The sequence below is a fragment of the Cyrtonyx montezumae genome, unplaced genomic scaffold (genome assembly GCF_038088225.1).
Source record: "Cyrtonyx montezumae isolate F1298 unplaced genomic scaffold, pur_monq_1.0 scaffold_8, whole genome shotgun sequence".
NCBI classification, from domain to species: domain Eukaryota; kingdom Metazoa; phylum Chordata; class Aves; order Galliformes; family Odontophoridae; genus Cyrtonyx; species Cyrtonyx montezumae.
The window spans coordinates 10612201-10633812 of record NW_027072089.1 but is presented as its reverse complement, the minus strand read 5'-3'; the positions used below and the strand labels follow the sequence as shown (position 1 = coordinate 10633812).

General features: G+C 38.3%; 1 protein-coding gene across 1 annotated transcript in view; it reads left to right on the top strand.

Annotated features, from left to right (window-relative positions):
- The window catches only part of FER1L6 (fer-1 like family member 6), an 81757-nt gene that overhangs the window by 49468 nt on the left and 10677 nt on the right, over window positions 1–21612 (top strand). The window contains exons 21-36 of the mRNA XM_065752143.1: window positions 1497–1631; window positions 2157–2306; window positions 5695–5805; window positions 6928–7089; window positions 8403–8586; window positions 8799–8980; window positions 10479–10601; window positions 10704–10743; window positions 12830–12945; window positions 13815–13946; window positions 15173–15298; window positions 15796–15923; window positions 17663–17833; window positions 18626–18786; window positions 20468–20610; window positions 21162–21250. Coding sequence (XP_065608215.1) covers window positions 1497–1631; window positions 2157–2306; window positions 5695–5805; window positions 6928–7089; window positions 8403–8586; window positions 8799–8980; window positions 10479–10601; window positions 10704–10743; window positions 12830–12945; window positions 13815–13946; window positions 15173–15298; window positions 15796–15923; window positions 17663–17833; window positions 18626–18786; window positions 20468–20610; window positions 21162–21250 — 2153 coding nt within the window. The remainder of the gene's footprint in view (window positions 1–1496; window positions 1632–2156; window positions 2307–5694; window positions 5806–6927; window positions 7090–8402; window positions 8587–8798; window positions 8981–10478; window positions 10602–10703; window positions 10744–12829; window positions 12946–13814; window positions 13947–15172; window positions 15299–15795; window positions 15924–17662; window positions 17834–18625; window positions 18787–20467; window positions 20611–21161; window positions 21251–21612) is intronic.

Sequence of the window (21612 nt, the reverse complement as noted above, 5' to 3'; positions counted from 1 at the left end):
CTGGGCCTTTGCAGCAAGCAAACATTTTTTTCTGTATATTTTCATTTTGGGCCTTTGTTATTATTTGATGTGACTATGAACAAATATCTTTTCTTATAGGCTTTGTGTATTAATTGACCAAAGAGTGAAGAAGACCTTTATATGACGTTTGTAGCCATATGTTGTCTGCATGGCTCTCTGCAGGGGAATTCATTGTGCATTGTTGGTTTTAGAATAAGCAGAAATCACAGGGGTGTGAGACCTTCTGTACCCTTTAAATGCTGTAAAGATATGCTCATAGGGAGTGATCCCACTTATTCCTCAGGCATTTTGGGGGGCAAATCATTGCCCATGCATGTTTGATGAAGCCTCTAAAGAGAAGGGAAACTACACAGCTTCAGCTAGAAGAGTTGAAGTACAACCTTGGAAATGAGCAAGGTTCTAGAACATAAGGACTGACTTTCAGAGGTCCTAAGCCATCTACAGATATCTTAAAGTGGGGCCTGGAGTTATAAAATCTGTGACACAACCAGAATTTACCTCAGCAAATATGGAACCTCTGGGATAAAAGTGTTTAAAAACTTCTCCTACTTTGAATTCTTCCCCCCAAAACTCCTCAGAAGACTGACTAAATGTAATTAGCAGATGCCTTGAACACTTCTACTAAATGCAAAAATGCTGGTTGTGCACTAAGGAACTCATCACCAGAGGTCAACAGAGTAGCACAAGTATAAAAGGGCATCTATTTTCTCTATGGCATTTTGAGTTTGCTGACCCTGTGCCAGATGGGAAGGCTGACTTAAAAGATAACCAGTGCCCCTTTCCTGAACCTTCAAATGTTTTCTGACACCTTCTTATCTTAGGAAGAAAGTGCACATGCCTAAGGGAGGGTGAAACAACTAAAGCAACTAACTAGGGGTGCTCTAAACAACTGTGCTCCTCTTGCCTCAAGGACATGAATTGACTTTTTCCTGTAATGTGATTCTAACTTCTAATAGAAGCTGATGAGTGCAGTCAGTGAAGTTAGCATTTATATGCACCAGGTTCAGGAAAGTAGAAATTGAACAAGGGAACCAGTAGTTTACAGGCACAGAATCATTATTTACTCTCTGCTTGAATAAAATATTGTAGCCGATAAATTAACTTGCATGTATTTAGAAGACTCTCAGCCAAGTATCAATAAACTAAAGTCAAGAGCCTTATTACCATGAATTATTATTTATTCATTAATATGTATAGATTTGGGGTTGGCATATATTTTCCTCTTTAAATATTTTTAAATACATTTCACACCAAACCAGTTAAAACATTGCAAGTGATGAAATACTACAAGCATCCTTGTTTGATAAATTAAAAAGTATTATTATGTGTGATTAGAGTGTTATGTATTATCACACTGAAGTAAAACAAGATTGAAAAAACTGTACCCTGAAGAAGTGAAAACTTGTCTCAGTTTTGATGATTCATTTCCAATCAAGTAATGTATAGGTTATTGAACATTTCTTCTCTTTCATTAGATCATTTCTCAGACATTGTCCCCTACTTGGAATCAGACGCTGCTCTTCAATGGCATTGTGCTTCATGGGGATGGAGAGGAAATTGCTCAGTTCCCTCCAGAGATCGTCATTGAGCTGTATGATGACGATGCAGTGGTAAGCTTGAACTCCTTCTTAGGAAAAAACCTAGACTGTACCATCTTTCTATCAGTGTAAAGGCAAAGCTGTGCCAATGTAAAGATATTAAAAGGCCATTTGTCAAGTAATATGGGTAACCTTGCTGAATGGAGCTCAGTGCTAAAATGGTTTCCACTTTAACATCTGAAAACAACCCTGAGACTCAACTTTATATCCTTGAAAAGCTATGACTTTGTTTTTCCCAAGTGAAGACTGTTCCCAAAAACTTGCTTAGAGCAACTAGAAGAATCTTCTTCCCCACTGTCCTTGCACACAACTGGAAATATTGTAACTGTGACTGTTTATCTCTGGCCATGCAAACTCTGGCACAGTCTCACTGGCTAAGTGTAGCTGAGAAACCTTGGATGTCCTGATGTACAATCAGTATAATCCACATCCCCATTTACATTGCTGCCCTGACCTTTTAATTACAGTTTACTTCAAGAGAAGAGGTGCTTTTTTTAATGAAATGTGCTTCTGACAGCTGCGTTCTCCTTTTTCTAGGGTAAAGCAGAATATATTGGGTCTACAGTGGCTGCCCCAGTGGTGAGGCTTGCTGGTCACAAGTATGAACCACCTAAGCTCTCTTACCACCCAGTGTATTGTGGGAATCTTTCTGGAGGAGACATTCTTGCTGCGTTTGAACTTTTGGAGGTAAACTGGACTTCCTTGATAATTAGATTTTACACCATGGGAATTAGTGGAAATGGCAGCTGGAGTAGGGTTATTGTGCTGTTGCACATCTCAGTCCGTATGCAGTCTTTATCACTCCTTCCATTATGCTGGGAAACGGGACACTGCCAATGCATGAGCAATGGCCAGTTCCTCGTGTGCTCTGTGCATTATTTGCCCCTCACTTACCCCACCCTAATTTGGGCTCTAGCTTGAGAAACAAAGATTAAACTGATACCACCATTGCAACAACTTGCTCTATGGACAAATGCATGGCACTGACTAGCAACTTGAAAACAGACTGAGTATTGCTCTCTTACTTAGAGAAAGAAAGTAGTGAATAACAGTAGTTAGATAAGGGAAACTGAGTTTCCCAATACCAGTGCATAGTAGGAGAAATGTTACACTGTTCTCCCAATGAGGCATACCTCTTGAGCTCCCCCAGCACATGCAGAAGTGTGGTGTAACATACCTGGGATTACAGGCCCCAGAATCACTACTTACATCAAACTTCCCTCTGCTATGAACTTATGATAGTTTAGTCTCAAATCAGAAATTGTAAAGATGTGAAGCTCTGTGATACTTCTACAGATAATTCCAGGATAAAACAGGCTTTTAAGCACAATGGGCTGGTTATGTTCGTAATTAAAGCCTGTGATATGATACCACTGGGACCATATCCTCATTATGATGAGTACCTAAAGGTATTCTAGTACCTTAGCAATAATTCTCCTTCTTTTTTATTGAAATCCATTGATTCGTGAACAAAGAGAGTACTGCATTTTGGTTTGCTATCTTTCGGGACATGAAAAGCAGTACTACACATGAAATAGATCCAAATGTACCTCTAGCAGATCTTCAGAGAGTGGAGAAGAACTGTAAGCAAAGACCTTGTAGTCCTCATATTATTCTTTACAGTGACAGCTTTCTCAAGCATTTCACATGGCAAGTATCAGCAATATGGACATAAAAGAAATATTCAGGAAAGTGTGTACATAAATATCTGGCAGGTTTCAAAGCATTTCCAGGACTGTTGAGCCATTGGCTCCTTCCAGTATCTGATAATTCACTGTCTGAGTATGGAAATGAATATCTCTAATCACCAACTGGTTCTCTTCTTCAAAGCCCATAATCCTTCTCATGACATACTGCACTCCATAACTGATCTGTGGTACTGTTCGATTCAGTTGAAAGAGTGGAGCGTGAAAAGTGAATGCTCAAAATGAATGTTGCTATGCTAGAAGGCTAGCTTGGTTCTTGTGATGTAGCATCTTGTCATTTAATTAATATTAACCATAAAGCAAAGTCCTCTCTGAATTCTACCAAGTGAATTCCCCTGAAATTAATAGATTTTCACTATGTAATACAGAAGCACCCTCAATGCCACTAGAGTTTGTTAGAGCTAAGAAAATTCCAATACCTTGCAAGACAGTGGAGAGCTGTTCATTTAATTGCAATATTTGAAAAGAACAAAAGAAGATACAAGGATTCATGGTTTGGTATTGGTCTTATTTTGTCAAATGTTATGATGTAGGCAGGTTTTGCAGTCCTAAAGTGCATGGGATAGTTTAATGAATTTAATAAAACTCTTTATGAGGACATTTTTTCCTCAAATGTGACATCTCTGATCTAGTTGTTGGCAACCCTGTTCGCAGCAAGGGGGTTGGAACTAGATGATCTTCGAGGTCCCTTTCAACCTAAGCCATTCTGATTCTCTGAGGTCTGTAGTCTTCCTATCCTAAGTTGCATCTTTGGAAATTAGTCCTTTCTCATAGCTTCACAGATAGCTAAGTGGTTTCCAGTTTAATGGAAATTACAATAAATTGAACAGTTTAGAAATTGTATTTTCATAAGGCACTATATAGATGAGCGTACTTTCTAGTATGCAAGTCAAATAGCACAATGAAAGAGAGTACTCTGAGAGGTTAATTATATATGGGAGCATAGCATCTGATATGTGTTCTGGTTCATGTGATCCTTGCCTTTTATTTGTTTACTCTGTTATTCATAGTGCTACATAGATTAATAACTAAGAACCTATTGTTGAACAATTTTTGGAGTGTTAAATGTTAGTTAATTCAGAATGAGAAACTGGAGCAACAATAATTAAAGCCAAACAATTGTCTTTTTAGCCAGGTAGGTATTGTTCTTGAAGTTGTATTTTTCTGTTTGGCTTTTTAAACAACAGCACAGAGGTGACCAATATAAACCAGATATGTTGGAAGAAAACTAGGCCAAGATCTCTGGCCTTCAGCTCTATGAAATCTACGCAGTGAGTTGTTTTGGTTTCATACTCTCTTACTGCTGAGAGTATGAAACCATAGCCATAGCCATAAGCATGTTCATGTGAATTATTGCTGTTATAACTAGCTTATGCTGCAGGTGATATAGAATCATAGACTGGTTTAGGTTGAGAGGAACCCTTAAGATCATCTAGTTCCAGCCCCCTGCTCTAGGCAGGGACACCTCCCTCTAGACTAGGTTGCTCAGAACCCCATCCAGCCTGGCCTGGAATGCTTCCAGGGAGGGGGCATTCACAACCTCTCTGGGAAACCTGTTACAAGACATACTTTCCACCCGTCTCCTCCCTCACCTACTAGGTCCTAGGGCACAAATACTTTCTCCCTTAGGCAAATTAAACTCCCAAACAACAGTATATAGCTGTACAGGCAGATGGTCAGATTAAAAGAAGCAGGAGACTTTCAATTTATAGGTCCTTTGAGAACTATCTCTCAGATGCTTCACCTTTCAATAGTGACAAGTTAGGCTGGGAGTGATGAAGTTCTCCAGAGAGTGAGTTTATCCCAGAAGCTGTCTGTAGTTTACAAGTTCTCTGAGCATGCTGTGGTACAGTACAATTACACTCAAGTATAATGTGGCTGAACAGCACTAGCATTATCTCTGGCTCGCAAATGTACAGCTTAGCTCAGGAGTACTATCTGTTAACCAGCCCTTCTTAACTAGAATCAGATCTATCTTTTCCTGTGAACGTCTTCTATGCAGTTTTATGCAAAATTTTTATCAAACAGAATTACCGTGCTTTTCATTTTTAGTAAATAGAATTACCATACTTCGATAGATGCATGTCTTTAGGGCAGACTATGTCCTGCTATGACAGCAGAGACTATTGTTTCCAGCAAGGTGCATAACCCCTGTCTATTGAACACACTCCCTGCCAAGTGTTTTAGCATCACAGCAGGACAGATAGTGATCCAAGACACATTACTCTTTCATCACAACCTGTCTGTTCTGCAGCGTGTCATGCAAAACCACATGAGATTGATGTGTTCAACATACTAATCACGGATACTTCTGATACTGTTATTTTCTTCCAAAAATTGGCCTGATCCATGACTGCTGAATTGTTCAGATTCCCGACTCTGATCCAGACAGACTTCCCCCCATGGATCCACCCGATGTTAGCCAGATCTACCCAGTTCCAGCCAATATCCGACCTGTTTTAAGCAAGTACAGAGTAGAGGTAAGTCACCTGGAATATATCCTTTTTGTTTTATTTTGTTACTGAACTATAAAGCTGTAATTACCTGTGATGGTGAATTTAAAATTCTAATCCATAGGAATGACATAAGTTTAGGTCCCATATTTCAGCCAAGATTGCACCTTAAAATCAGGGAAATTACATCCAGATCTGGATAGTTTGCCACCTGAACGGATTTGTGGTTGAACTCTGCATTTAGTAGAATAGAATAATGAAAGGTATCTAGCCAGGAAATGACAACACTGGATAAAGATAACTATTTTTGTCAAGATCTTGTGAATTATATGCTACAGTAGTGGAAATGGCCACAGAGACATTGCATTTCAAATGAGAACCACTGGCAGTAGAGTAGGATCTCACTGGTCATTGCCCTCTGCCATTGAGATAGCTTCTGTTGACCTGCTGAGTTTTACTCATATACCCAGTCCTGCTGGAGTTCAAGCTCACTGCAAAGTCCTTCATGGGTCTCTTTGATCCCAATAATTTTTCTCTGTTCTGAGACTCATGGCTTTGCTCACTGACTGTAGTGAAACCGTACCTTTCTGCTCAGCCCTATCTTTCAGGGTCCTTCTGTGTTTCCTATATAGTCCCACTTTTCCTGCAGACCCCTCATTTGTAGACCCAGTCTCCTGTTAGTCTTCCAGATTGGGAACATAGTTCTTTGAAGGAAAGCTTCTTGGAGACTTCATGCAGACTCAATGGCCAGCTCAACTGGCAAACATCTGTTAATCACCTCTGCTCATATGGGAATTCTTTCTTCTCCAAGAGCTCAGACACCTTAAACAAACCAAGACTTCTGTTCAGACTGATAGTCCCTTTGCCCTTCTGAAAATATGACTTCACCATTCATGATTATCATCAGATGCTGTTGGTAATAAATCCTTGATAATAATCAGATGTTATTGCTTGCTTTAACTTCCACCATAAACCTGATGGTTAATAGTTATCATATTAAGGTTATGGACATTTCTTGTTTGTTGTTTTCCTTTTTTTTCTAGCAGTCCTGCATTCCCAAGTGGATACAAGGAGATGGGATCCCAGCAGTGGCTTCCCACTGATAGAGGGATCACTTGGGCAACTGACGTTTTTCTCTGCCCACTACAGGTCCTGTTCTGGGGTGTTCGAGAACTTAAGAAAGTCCAGCTGCTCTCTGTTGATCGCCCCCAGGTTTTCATTGAGTGTGCAGGGAAAGGAGTGAAATCCTCTGTCATCCAGAGCTACAAGAAAAATCCCAATTTCAATGTCCTTGCAGACTGGTTTGAAGTTGTAAGTACAGTATACTGTTTCTTGTCTATCCGCTCTCTGTTTAGGCAAGGTGTTAATTACTAATTTTCCTTTCTTCCTGTCAAATTATTTCCTCCATCTCTGTTAAAAATACTAAGGGACATCAGTTCTCATGGAAAAAGACAACAGTTTGAAGATCTATTAAAAAACTTCTGGTACAAATGTATGATAAAAAAAAAGAGAGAGAGATTACTTGTTATGTCTCAAGTAGTCAAGGAAATACTTTGAAACCAGGTTTTTACTGATACATCAGAACTTGTTGCCAGGTAACAGGGCTGGTTTAATACTTTTTCCTCCTTATATCCCATTTTTCAGGGTACAGCTCTGGTTGTTTTTGTTTGTTTTATTTTTTAAATTTCTTTCAGTTCATTTAATTGACCCATTGTGTTACCAGGCTATTCAAAGGACTGGTCATTTCTTGTTCATGAACTCCGGACCTTTTCATATTATAATCTTTGTTGTTATGGACTGGTGATTTAATTATTGCCTGTTTCCTGGGTTATAAGGGCTAGTAGTTTCAGTAGGCAAAGGTCAACATCAGAAAAAACATCGTGTCCAGTTTGCTCTATTTGGCAGCATTAACAGAGGTGAAAGGTTATCAGTACACTAACTTGGATATTGAAGTACAATTACTGCAGCATTTTTACCTTCCATTGTACATCACACGTCCTGAAGTGCTGTTTTCCCTTTTGTAACTCATTCTGTAAAACATGCAACCACTGAGTGTTTCCTCCTCATGGTTGGGCAGGCTGAGACAAGTAGGTTTAATAGCCTTGGGCAAAGCAACAGTGGCATTGAGACTCACAGTTTCCAGTACTATGTTCATTCCCTTTGAACGTTCCTGATTCTCCTAATTTAACCTAACAAGATATGCTTGCTTATGACAGCATGCAACTGAACTGCATAACACAGTTCATATTGTTTGCTCCGCATTCTAAAGGACAAGGCCTTCATAGAATCATTAGGGTTGGAAAAAAACACTAAGCTCATTTAATCCAATCATCAACCCAACACCACCATGCCCACTAAACCATGTCCCTCAGTACTGCAACTATCCTCTTGAACACCTCCAGGGACAGTGACTTCATCATCTCCCTGGAACTTCACATCTGACTTTGCAGAAAATCGTGTCCAGAACTACAATGCCTGTGCTGTATGCATTTTGTCTTTGAGTATGTAAACAGTTGTGGAGAAGGGAGGGAAGGGTATCAATCTCATTGTTGCACATGACAAATATGTGATATGTGAGCTATATTCTCTAGCATGTCTCATACCGCTGTGTCCTTCTCCACTAGGAACTCCCAGAAAATGAACTCTTGCATCCGCCACTAAGCATCTGCGTAGTTGACTGGAGAGCGTTTGGGAGGAGCACTCTTGTTGGAACACACACCATCAATTGCCTTAAGCAATTCCTATTTAAGCCTCAGTTGGGTTTTCAAGCTACACCAAGCAGACTTGACATTGTAGAAACAGAGAAAGGTAAATGGACAATTCAGATCCCAAATAGAAAAACAAAGCAGTGTTTTGTGAAAAAAGTGAAGCAATGTCTCAGAGGTTTCACATGAGGTACACTCTTAGAAGGTTTTATTGAGTTAAGCATAGAGTCAAACCCTCAATGATATGTTCCTCATCATCTTTGATGATAGCATTTCTGGCAGAATCTTACCTAAGTTGTAAAATTTTCATTACAGCTTCACCTGAGTCATCCCAGCCTCCAGACTTACCCCAAGAACCTTGTTTAGCTGATCACATCTATGCTGAGGTGGAGCAGGGTAAATGTACAGTGATAGAGCTAGAACCAGGTCCTGCAACACCTCCTGCTGCAGAACCGGAGCACTCCATCTCTGAACCAGAGAAAGACAGAAAACAGAAGGTGAGCATAGCTAAATGTCTGTTGCAGTCTTGCAGACTTCAGCCTTTCCTTATAAAATGGTTATCTCTTGATTGAACTCAAGATTAGTGAGATCCTTCAATGTTGTAGCATTAGAATAGTATTTTCCAGATAAAAACTTCCTAAATGTTCTGGGTACTGGTGTTAAAACCCACACTTCTAACTGGATCTTAGTAGGACTGGTTAGCAGTGCTGCTTTAGCTCCACATAATTTAATTAACTGCATTAATAGATACTGCCTTTCTTTCCTTTCGTGTTCATACCACAGACAAACAGTACTGTTGTGGTAGGATTTTTGCTTCTTCTGGCCTTAAATAATCTACTTAATTACAAAACTGTCACTATGAACAACTGTTTCTACGTCCATGACGTGTAGGCATGGATGAAAGTCACGTTGTGCTAGATGCTGTATAAAAATTGAGATAAAAGTCTGTTTTCCAAATATTTTACAGTTGAAGTGTGAAAATGGTGTCAATGTGTGGAAATAAAGAGACAGAAAAGCACAAAAATCAAGGCAGTTCTTGTCAATATGCCCCTTACCATACAGTATATGCACATATTACCGTACAGTATATAATGTGCACGTTATATTTTGTTCATGTGCACATGTTCTTCCTTTCTCTGCAGTTTCTGCCACCACAATTACTAGTTTATTAGCAAAACTAAATTCAGAGAACAAAGGAATGATTTTCATTTCACACGTTCTTTCTGCAGCTGCAAAAAGCAGGTTTCTTTAAACCACGATGATTCAATGACATTTCCATAAGCCCTCAAGGTTAGGAGGTCAAGAAAAATGATGGAGTTTCTCATACCTACATGTATAACACCTCTCAGAATCTTTCATTTGTTACAGAAAAATTTAAATATATTACTACAAATACAGTAAGAAAAGATTCCTAGTAGGAAATTTGTAATTTAACTCTCTGTTTCATATTATCATCTCCACATTCTATGTGTGATCCTACCTCTACAGACAAATCAGCAATTCCCTGTGAGGTTGTAGGATGAAGCTATTTGACAAGGGTCAAGTCCTCTTAAACAAGAATGAGGCTAGTAAGATTTGCTGCCTGTTTTTAGCTTTTTGCTTGTTTGTTTATTTTTAACAAAGAATACAGATGAATTGATCTTCAAAAGGCATTCGAGAGTCCTTAGTAATAAGAAACATTAAATTTGTACTTGCATGTTTATATCCTTTAAAATATTGCTACTTACAATGATGTGAATTTACTTGTTGTATTAGCAGTGTCTCAAATATTCAAAGTTTTAGCATCATAAGTAGGTAATATAGTGATTGCTTTATTAATACGATGATCATCATGAAATGTCTTGGAATAAAAGACAGAGATGCTAATTCATACTGCATTTTATGTAGCTCTTGGAGATTGAGATTTTTTTCCATATGCATTTATTCATTCTGATGTCATCTGTAAGGTGAATAATTTGAATCAGTTCTAGAGTTCAACTGTGTATTCTTTGTCAGGATAGGAAAAAATCCCAGCGACGGTCAACAAAGAGAAAAAAAAGAACTATTGCAGATGAATCAGCTGAGAATGTTATTGACTGGTGGTCAAAATACTATGCATCTATGCTCAAAATGCAAAAAGTAAGTCATTCAGTAAGCCCTAACACCATAAAACTAGATGAACCTGATATTACACTAATACTGAGGAGTTTATCCATTATCTTTTTTTTTTTCCTTGAAAAGATGAAAGAAATTTTTCCCACTGAGGGGAAAGCTGAAGACTGTAAGTAAATCATTTGCATTTTTCTATTAGTTTCTATTTTTAAAATTTTCTTCTCTTTTGCTTTTCTGTTAACCTTTAATGTCTGATAACAGAATTCTGCTGCTATAGGGGATTCTTTCCTCTACAGATGATCAAATGGTGAGTAGGTTAAAAGTTAACAAATAGTGTTGGGTTAAGCATGAGCTTTCTTTTGTTCCAGTATTATACTCAATGATTTTTAATGTCAAAATGATAATGATAGAAAATGAATATTATCCTAATCTTCTATTGCATTTATAACAGGTTCAGAAAAGGAGCTTCTCTCAAATTTGAATCCAATTCGGAATCAATAACATAGGAACAGATTCTGCTTATACAGTCCATGATCATATTTGTGACTTATGGCTGTTAAATTTTAATTCTTGATCATGTTCAGGGGAAAGTTATTTTGCACGAAGTTCCTAGAAGAGTTGGCCAGAAATAAACACTGTGTGTATGTATACATGTCCCTGAACATAGAATCTTTAAGTTTGGAAAAAGGATTTCTAAGATCATTTAGTCAAACTGTCTGTCTGCCACCAAAATTGACCACCAAACCATGTTCCTTAGTACTACATCTACATGTTTCTTGAACAATTCCAGGAGTGGTGACTCCATCACCACCCTGGGCAGCCTGTCCAGTGCTGGAACACTCTTCTGGAGAATTTTTTTCCTAATACCCAACCTGAATCTCCCCTGGTGCAACTTGAGGCTTATTCCTCTAGTCTTATTGCTGTTACCTGGAAGAAGAGGCTGGCTCCTACCTCACCACAACCTCCTTTCAGGGAGTTCTAGACAGCAATAAGGTCTCCCTTGAACCTCCTTCAGACTGAATAATCTCAGTTCTCTCTGCTGCTCCCCATAAGACTTGTGATTCAGACCCTTCACAGCTTCACTGCCCTTCTCTGGACACACTCGAGGGCCTCAATGTCTTTCTTGTAGAGTGGGGCCCAAAACTGAACAGAGCACTTGAGATGTGTACATATGTGTGTATATATGTATACAGATATATTCAACCCAAAGACGACAGTCCATGGCTTGACAGGTTGCCCCATAGTCAAACACAGTTCTACTCATTATTTTTTGATAAAGGTAACTTCTTGAGCAGCCTGACAAAAAAAACAAATGCTCACAGTTTGCACTGAGTTGTTCAAAGTTAAACTTCAACAACTTTGCATGGTATGGCTGACTGCACTTTGCCAGTGAGTTTTTTATTTTAAAGAAGATTATGAGATTGCTCTTCACTTGATATGTGCACCTATCTGCTATCAAGGCATCTGTGGCATGTTTTTTGTCTGATGATTTAAGATCTTGTAAATTCTTTTCTGGTAGGTTTTTTTACTTGTTTTAAGCTATGGTGTTAAGCATTATACATATAGAATAGCACTGATATAATATGTACATATATGTGTAGTTCTAAATATTGAGTAGTAGTATCAGACACACATGAACTATTCTAAAACTGAAAGAGAAGTGAACTCAAAATCCAGACTTCAGCCCAAGAACCGATCTCAGTGCCATTTTTGAGGAGTCATCCTCTTTTTGTTGGTAAGTCCTTCATTGTTTGGAGTCTGGCTCATGGTAGGGCAGATACCTCTTACAATTTTTCCTTCATTTGGGCTTTACCAAGGTGAGATACATTCTATTTTATGACACCTCTGAACAGAAAAAGGCTTGGATTTTTTGATATTTTAAGTACTATTCAGCCTAAATAGCAGCTTCCAATTTTAAATAAGCTTTTAATATCATATGAAAGATACTAAGATCTGCAAGGAGGGATAGAAAAACCAACAGTGTTCTGGGAAGTGGCCAGCAGGGAAGGAGTTATGCAGGACATCATCATTCTTTAACCACCAATCTAATCATGAAGTCAGTCGACCACAGACAGGATGAATTTCCACCTGTGTCTGCAGTTCTTGGAAAAGAGAGGACCTTATGCTTCATAGCAGAAGGATGAATGGAAAAGGAATGAGGGAGGAATCTTCAAAATGTATTTTCCATTCTTATCTGAAGAACTTAATGTGCATTACTGACCAGAAACCTATGTGATGTCATGAAATCTCTGCAGGTAAGCAAACTTCTGACTATATTGCACTGACAGTAGAAGAGGAGTCAAACAAAAGGAAGGACAAGACATTTAAAAGGAAACAGCAAGAAACAACTCCAAACCTAGCAACACTGCAGGTGAGAGAGAAATAAGATTGTTAATCAGTCTGTCCAAGGCTTAACCCCAGGGACAGAGTTTAGTCAAACAAATTTTCTTCAGACACTTTGAAATTAATACAACACACACAATAATAGTGTATTACATCCTATTAAGATTGACTTAAAAAAAGTATAGAAAACATTACTGCAACTGCCACTGCATCTCCCTGCTGGGGTGATAATATTCAGCTTGCGTTGGTTGGGTAGGGATAGAAGGAATTCAAAGAAAAAAAAGTAAGTCATGAAGAGATACTAAAAGATTAGGACACTTTGGATTAGACTGTAGCTGAATAAAAGTAAATTTGCTGTTTCCAAATTTTAGGAACCCATTCTCTTTACACACTGAATAATGCTTCATAAACTTATAGGCAGAGAGTAGGAGGAAAATAATGTCCTTTTTAGAACAATTTGATCTTGCTACCTGTCCTAAAGCTGTGTCAGCCCCACTGTTGTCTACTTGGTTCTCACGTGGTGCCTAACATCAGTTAAAAAACATCAGTACATCTAAGGTACACCGCAGAGAGTAAGCAGTGCATGCACATTGTTTTTCCCCTGTGTCAGTACTTATTAAATGTTCATTGCAGCTCTTCAGGAGTCACTTTTACGCATTGCATTAATGTGATGTTTTCAGTCCTTAGGAAAGGCTTTGTTTAAGGACAAAGCTGCTCCTGTTTTAAGTTGTGAATTAATTTTTTTTTTTTTCCCTCAAGGAGTTTTGCAAAACCGTGGCGTTATTACAATCTGTGGTTTGAGTCAAAATGGATTTTAAATCATCTTGTAATAAAAAAGTTGTTATAAATATATTCACTGAACCACAAAAAAAAATAAGCATTCTTCTATTTTCAAAGATTTATGAAGGAGACTTGGAGAGTGAATTTAATAACTTTGAGGATTGGGTGAAAACTTTCCAACTCTTAAGAGGAAAATCTAATGATGAAGTTAATGTTGACTCTGAAGACAGAATAATAGGAAAATTTAAGGTGAGCTCTCATGTTAAGTGGGTAATAATTTAGAGACTGCATATTTTCATGCATATTTTGGGTGTATCAGAAAAGAAGGAAGTCTGCTGTCAATAAAGTCATCTTTTATTGCATCCAAAGTCATATTTTTCCTTTCCAATGGATAAAAGTAGCATCCAGGACCAAGTGTTCACTGTTGATTTGAAATAAGGAATTACAAAAAAGTTTTGAATCACAGAAGAGGAAGAAGGGATTTGCTAAGGGCTTTGATTTAGTAGTTGGGTAGGGATAGTGATAGGAGGATGGTTGGACTAGATGATCTTGTAGGTCCTTTCCAACCTAATGAACCTATGAACCTATAAGAGACACATTTCCTGTGCAACCTGGTCTAGGGAGCCTGCTTTGGCAGGGGTGTTGGACTAGATGATCTCTAGAGGCCCCTTCCAACCCCTACAGTTCTGTGATTCTGTGTTTCATTATGTCATTCAGATTTCACTTATGCAACTTCTGTTACTACATTTTCAGCTACATTGCCTTATATGTTATTTTGAATATTTTAACTGAAGGCCCTTATATATGCTCCATGTGAAAATAATTACGTAGTCTGATCCAGAGCACCATTAGGCAATCTGAAAATGCAGTTCAAAGCCTGAATAATGTTAGTAGGATTTCAAGCACTTTATACTTCAGAGGAACTGATTAAACTAATTGATACCTTTGTTAGTTTGCAGTGCAAATTACTGTTGAAATAGCTTACCAATTGCTTTCAGGCTGTATGAGCAACTTAGCAGCACAAGTTAATACTGAGTTATATGAGTTGTAATGTGGTTTCAAAAACATATGGCAAACTGGGTGCCAGTTACACTGCTGTGAAACTTACTCACTGAAATTATCATTCTGCAAATACGTAGGCAAGATAAAAATGTTGTTTTTAGAGTATTAATACTAAAGAAAGCATATTTAGAGCATCTGGGGGCATTTGTCTTTAGATAATAAAATGGGGATCTAAGAACATGTATGTATTTCTCACAGTCATCTAGATGAAATGACTATGATGTTATAGTGGAAAAGTATTTTAACAGATGATGTTCAGTACACTGAATCCTGTTTTCCCCTGGAGCGGTTCCACAAAACATTTTGTGACTATGTATGTGCTGCATGAGTGATGTTTTGCTTGCATTTGAAGTGCACTGCACTTGATCTATTTTTGAGAAGAAATAAAGACAGTGTATTACCTGTATTACCAGGGCTCCTTCTGCATATACCCAAGTCCTGAGGATGGCAGCTTGCTGGACGGAGGGCAGCCACACATCCTGCAAGGGATACCACCAAACCACTCCGTCAATGTCCTTATCAGGGTGTATATTGTGGCAGTAAGTAGATAGCTGCTCTTTTAACTTGGAAATAACTGGGTTGCTGCTTTTCAACGTTGTTTAACTCCAGTGTTTTGCACTGAAGCTTCGGAAAGTCCTCATCTACATGGTGGAGTTTTTATTGTTATTTCAAACAGTGTTGCATGCCATAGAGAAGAGTGTTCAGAATAGGAAACATTTTGCATTCCTCATGATAAATCACAAGACAGAAGAATCACTTTGCTTGTTAAAATTGAAAGGGCTAGTGGTAAATATAACAAATATTCAGCCAGCTTATTCCTCAGCACTGACTTTTTTTCCCCATCTCTTTTCCCATCTTAGCAGTAGTGGGGCGATACTTCCACTTGCAATGCTAAATGATCAATTTTTTTATTATTCAAGTAAGACTCCTGATCCCCCGGAGCACATGTAAACCAGGCAGAGAACCCACAGATTTGCACTGTAACCACATTACCTTTAGGAAAGCATCCTGAAGATATAGTCTTTCTTTCCAACAGGCATTTAATCTCAGCCCTGCTGATCCAGATGGCAAGTCTGATCCCTACATTGTGCTGAGACTGGGCAACACAGAAATTAAAGACAGAGAAAACTACATCCCCAAGCAGCTGAACCCAGTGTTTGGAAGGTCAGTGAAGGCTTTTTTCCATTTTCATTAGATTTCTCTTTTGTCTCTTGTCTTGCTGTTACCATTACAAAGTGTTTGTTGTATTCTGGTGTCTGCCTGTTCAGACGTTTTGTAATACTGCTGATTAAAATGTTGAAAATTTATGTCACCCTGTATAATTACAAATCTTTTCATTTTCATACCAGTCAATACATCATGAAATGCAGTCTGTGAAAGTTTTTACAAAGTAATGCATGAGAGGAAGTGAAGCAACAAATAATCTTGTCTCAGCAAATTAATACAAAGTTTAAAGGAAAATAAATATTCACAGAAAAGTGTGATTTCAAAATCTGTTTCCATTGCAGGCTGAACAGAATACTAAATAAATGTCCTCATTATATGACTAGTTTTAGTGTGTCTCAGTCTTCTGAATGGGGGTTCAGACTCTCAGAAAACATCAAGTTGGTATTATCAAGGTGTTATTTAACGTTTTTAATTCCAATAACCATCATTTTATGTTAGTGAATTTCCTTCTTTTAAAGTGATTTAAAATGTTTTGAGTTGAGATGGAGATGATCTAGAAGAACATTAAGACTGAGAAACTGTACTCCATTGGACTGAAAGACCACTAGGCCAGCGTCCTGTCTGCGACAGCAGAGACTTGAAGAAAAAAATTAAAGAAGACAAGAAAAGAGTAATCCCTCCAGAGCACACCATCTCAGTCTCCGAGGCTAACTCCCTCCTTTGGTAGAGATAGCAACTGAGCTTTCATTGTGCTAAACCCTGAAGATTATAGATACATAAAGATAGAATGGGAATCACTACTGTGTTTGGTTTAGATAAGAACTGACTAATTCACTTGGATAATACTTGCTGCTGCTACCAAGAGCAGTGGAGTGACTGCACAGTAAGTGTTCCACAGCAGTAGTATCAGTCATGGTAATCAACTTTCACCATCTTAATTGCCCTGGTTGACATGGCACCACCAACCCCAGGTCAACCCCAGACCTTTCCTAAACTCCTTCCTCCCAAAATTGCTCTGCTGTTGCTACAGATTAGAGTTTGGTCACTTTGAGAAGAAAGATAAAATTTGTCCTTCAGGAGACAGTGATCGGTTTTTATTCTGAGAAATTTGGAGACAGTAATGTGCTGATGTGGATGCCCTGCCTTCCAGCAGTTAATAAAACCCTTCTAAAAAATACTTACAGCTTCCCTAACATCTCATGACAATTATTTTTATCCCTTAAAATATGCACTCAATGAAAATGGACTGTATGAATGATTCTTGTCTGTATTCAGTATTTAATCCAAAATATCTGGAATAAAACAGAAAAGACTGATATATTCCTTTAGAGCCTTTTGGAGATCCTGAAAAATCTGTAAAAACTCTCACATATACAATGTCATAATCCTCATATTGCTAAATGTTCACCTATGATGGACTAAGGAAAAATCTCTGCAACAGTGACTCTACTTGCTATTGTTCTATCTACCACAGGTGACAACAATCTTAGAACTCTACAGGAGGTGGTAGGGAAGCAGAAGAAAAAAATTTTTGCACTGTGTGTTTTCAGTGTATTCAGACATTTCATTAAAATAAAAAATACAATCAAACAAACAGAAAAATCCATTGCTTATTAGAAGAGAAAATTTGCAAGTTGAGTGAACCATCCACACATTATTCGCATTACATTCAGTAAGTTAAATTTTTAGGCTTCAAAACTGATTTGACTTCATGCTCTTCCCAATTTTTGCCATAGGTCATTTGAAATCCAGGCTACATTTCCCAAAGATTCCCTCCTTACAGTTCTGATCTATGACCATGACTTTGTGGGAACTGATGATCTGATTGGAGAAACCAAAATTGATTTGGAAAATCGTTTTTACAGCAGGCATCGAGCTACCTGTGGGTTACAAAGTCAATATGAAATGTAAGTACCTCTTCAGACAGCCACAGAGAGCAGCATGTGGTGAATGAATGTTTTTAAGGAGAAATTCCAGATGTGGCCAAAAATTAAAATTTCTCCAGGACAAAAATCACAGGAGGTATTTTAATTAAATTCCACCACAGAGCTTAGCAGTAGCTCTGGGTATCTGTCAGCCTAAGCAGGAAGTAAGTAGTTCAAAATAAACAACACTGTTTGTTCAAGTGTTTTAGATAATAAACAACTTCTATATAACATATCTGCTTGCATAATTGCCTTTGGACAGGCATATAAGGCCACTGTAGTGGAAATGACTCACAGAGCAGTGGCACTGAGCTTCTGATCCCAGTTGCACAGCTGGACTCTCAAGGTTGCTGTTGTGCACAAAGATTAATCAATATTGAGAAAAAAAATATAACCCCATTGCCCTGGTGTGGAGCATTTGCCTGACAGATGAGAATTTGGCATTCTTGTACTATGACTGTTTCACTATTTTATCTATAAAAGGTGGAAAATGTAAAAAAGAGATCCAGTAGCATGGACTACACCCAAAACCTTTCTAGCTCTAGTATGAAGTACTTCTTTATCTTCCAGGTCCCAGACAATCTCAGCTTCTCCCTTTGCACAAGGGAGCAACAGAATACATCTTCCTTAAATGTCATCCTGAAGATAGAACATGTAGATTTGAGTTCTTCAGGTAGAACAGGGAAGAATACCTAGTCCTTCTTTTCTCTTGGCTGCCCATTTTGCCAAGGGAAAACCTCAGCCATTTCTCTCTACTCTGTTCCCTCCTTGCAGAGAAGGATACAATGCATGGCGAGATGCAACCAAGCCAAGTGAGATCCTCACTAAGCTGTGTAAGGACAACAGAATAAATGGGCCTTTCATGAGGCCAGGAGAGATACAAGTAGGAACAAAAGTCTTCAAGGGACAGACAGTGTTCACTGAAGATGAGAATGGTAATGAAGTAGTTCGTCATTCTTTGGCTATAGTAATATTTCTTATAGCTGGGGCCTTCTTCTTGTGCTACGTATCCTGTGTACTATTAAAGTAAGAAAAAAAGAAATGAGGATAGAGACAAAGAGGAACCAAAGAAGGTGATCTTGGAGATAGCAGAGAACACTCGGCTCACTTCTCTGTGTTTATTTATTTCAGAGCAAATTCCTTTTGGCATAAAAAAAGTACAGGATACTCCTCCAGTGAAATGTTGTTCATGCAAAACTGTTGGAGAGAAAATGCTGGTCTATTTTCAGTTTGTTGGCCTAAGAGAGTTTTCAGTATTGCTGCTTGTTTCCCTCACGCACATGAGCAAACATAACACCATGATATAGATTAAAGTCTGGTTCAGTATAACGAGATTCAGAGCAACCAATGTCAGACAAGATCATGATGAAAACTAAAAGCAAGGAAATACAGAATCAGATGGTGAAGTCCATCTCTTGAGAAGCTTTTGCACACAAGTTTTTCAGCATATTGTGAAGTTTATAGTGCACTGCTGTTCTCACAGGCCCATATGGGTTCTTATTTCCTGCTGAGTCCTTCTGCTGTTCATCACTTGGGTCTGTAAAACTATAAAAGATCACAGATTTGAGCTTTAGAGAAGTATTGAAAAGGGGGAAGCAGTAAAATTTCTACTTTGCAGGTGTTGAAAAAAGTACATGAAGGCCTTATGTCCAGATTTAAATAGCAAGTGAAAATAATTTAACTTTGCTCCAGAAGTATGGAAGTTAAATATTTACTCCAAGGTAATCTGGGGCTGCTAGTATCCAATAAGACCAAACAGCATCTTCAGAAGATGTGAGAACAGTCTTTAGAAAGGAGCCTGTGACAAACAGAATAATCTGTCCCAATAGCCAATTAACCCATGATTGAGTAGCAGATCCTAAAGGCCTTGCCTTTAGCTGGATAAAATTAGATGAAATGTATCACATCTCATATATGTGCTACTGCAAAAAAAGGAGTCAGGACTCAGAACCAGAGGGTTATCCTGCCTTTCTGTGTTATTAAGGAAGGGTTCAATACTGTTTAAATCAAACCTTTTGAAATCTACCAGCAACTCTGAGATAGCAGAACTCTTGGGAAAGTGAGACACCCTGCTTCAAATCTCCAGAGGAACCCACACAAAAGGGAGAAATGAGAAGCTCAAGGGCTCAAAAGGCTTCCTTTCCTTTTCAATAACCACACCACCTGCACTATTAAGACTTGCCCCTTCCTTGAAATGCTTTCCTCCAGGCTGAGGAAGCTGGCAAAGCTGAGCTGCTCAGAAGGTGTGTCCTTGCCCATGGCCTTCAGTCCTCATATTGCTGTTCTTCCCTTGAGGTGTGATTTGGTTCTCCAGAAGAACCTTTGCTGTTGCCATCAAAAGGCAAAACAAAGCCATAGGTATAATTTCTGGTGAAATTATTCACTGTAAGCATCGGTGAACTGTTGCCTAAGTTCTACTGTTCTATTTACCACAGTGAATGCACTCATTTACAGTAACTAAATGTGCTTTGAGACTCTCCTTAACTGAGAGCTAATCTTTCTTTTAATTTAATCAGATTTTAATGACCATTTTTAATATTTAATGGAACATATTTCACAGGGGTTCAGCATGCTAATTTAGCTCTGGTTGTTCTTTTTGTTTTACCTTTCCTGTAGAGGAGCCAGTTGAATCGTATGAACATCTTTCCTTAAAGGTTTTACGTTCTTGGGAAGAAATCCCTGGAGTTGGATACAAACTGGTCCCAGAGCATATTGAGACTCGGCCTCTCTACCATAAGGATAAGCCAGGCATGGAACAGGTAGAGCAGCTCAGAGATGGTAGGGTAATGGTAGACCCAGGAGAAGTTTTCCTTTCTTCCAGGTACTGTAACTTCAATTTTTATCTGCAAACTTGCAGAGACAGCATCTAGGTGTTATACCATACATGAGAATTTGGAAGTATCAACCTGGATATTGTTGCACATCTGTATACAGTGAGTTACCTAAATACTCAGTAGCCACACAAGGTATAACTGTTGAACTTATTATTTTAAATTTAACTTTAGTTTATTAACCTAATACAATCACTGCTTGTGTTTGGGATTTGGTTCTTTTTAAATGTTCATTATGCACTATTTTTGTATGGATTTTACCTTGCACTCAATTACAACTTTACCAAACTACTGAGAGATTGATAGAATATATGTATGAAAAATACATTGTGTAGATAGCTTATAGATGAGATTGTTACAGGGTAATGAACTGGTTGGTGCCCAGAGAGGAAGCGGTGGTTTTGAAAGACTGAACTACACTGAAAACCTTTAAAAGTCTCAATAAATAAAGTTACAGAAATGTTTTTCCTCTTTTCAAGGGTCGTTTACAGATGTGGGTTGACATGTTTCCAAAACATATGCCTCTGCCAGGACCCCCAGTGGACATTTCACCAAGAAAACCCAAAGGGTAATACTCTATGCTTTCTTTGAAGCATGGTGGCTTAATTCTTCAAAGACTGAGTCTTAAATATGTGAAAAGAACTAGTAAAAGAGCTATCATAACAAATTTCTGTGATCCTGAGAAAAGTCTTCATAGATTCACATAACTTAACTCCAAGAAATTTGTCTAATAAGGTCTCTTTAATTAAACAAATCAAAGAACTGCTGGTGACTTTTACAGTCAAGGCTACTGCACTTCTTCTAGAAGGACATCCCTCTTTCACATAGAAGTTACAGGTGCCTAGAGGCAATAATTCTGGCCAGATCATCCATCTGAAAAGCTGGAAGAAGTAATTCTGTTTCAACACTTCCACCAGCTATGTAATGTTC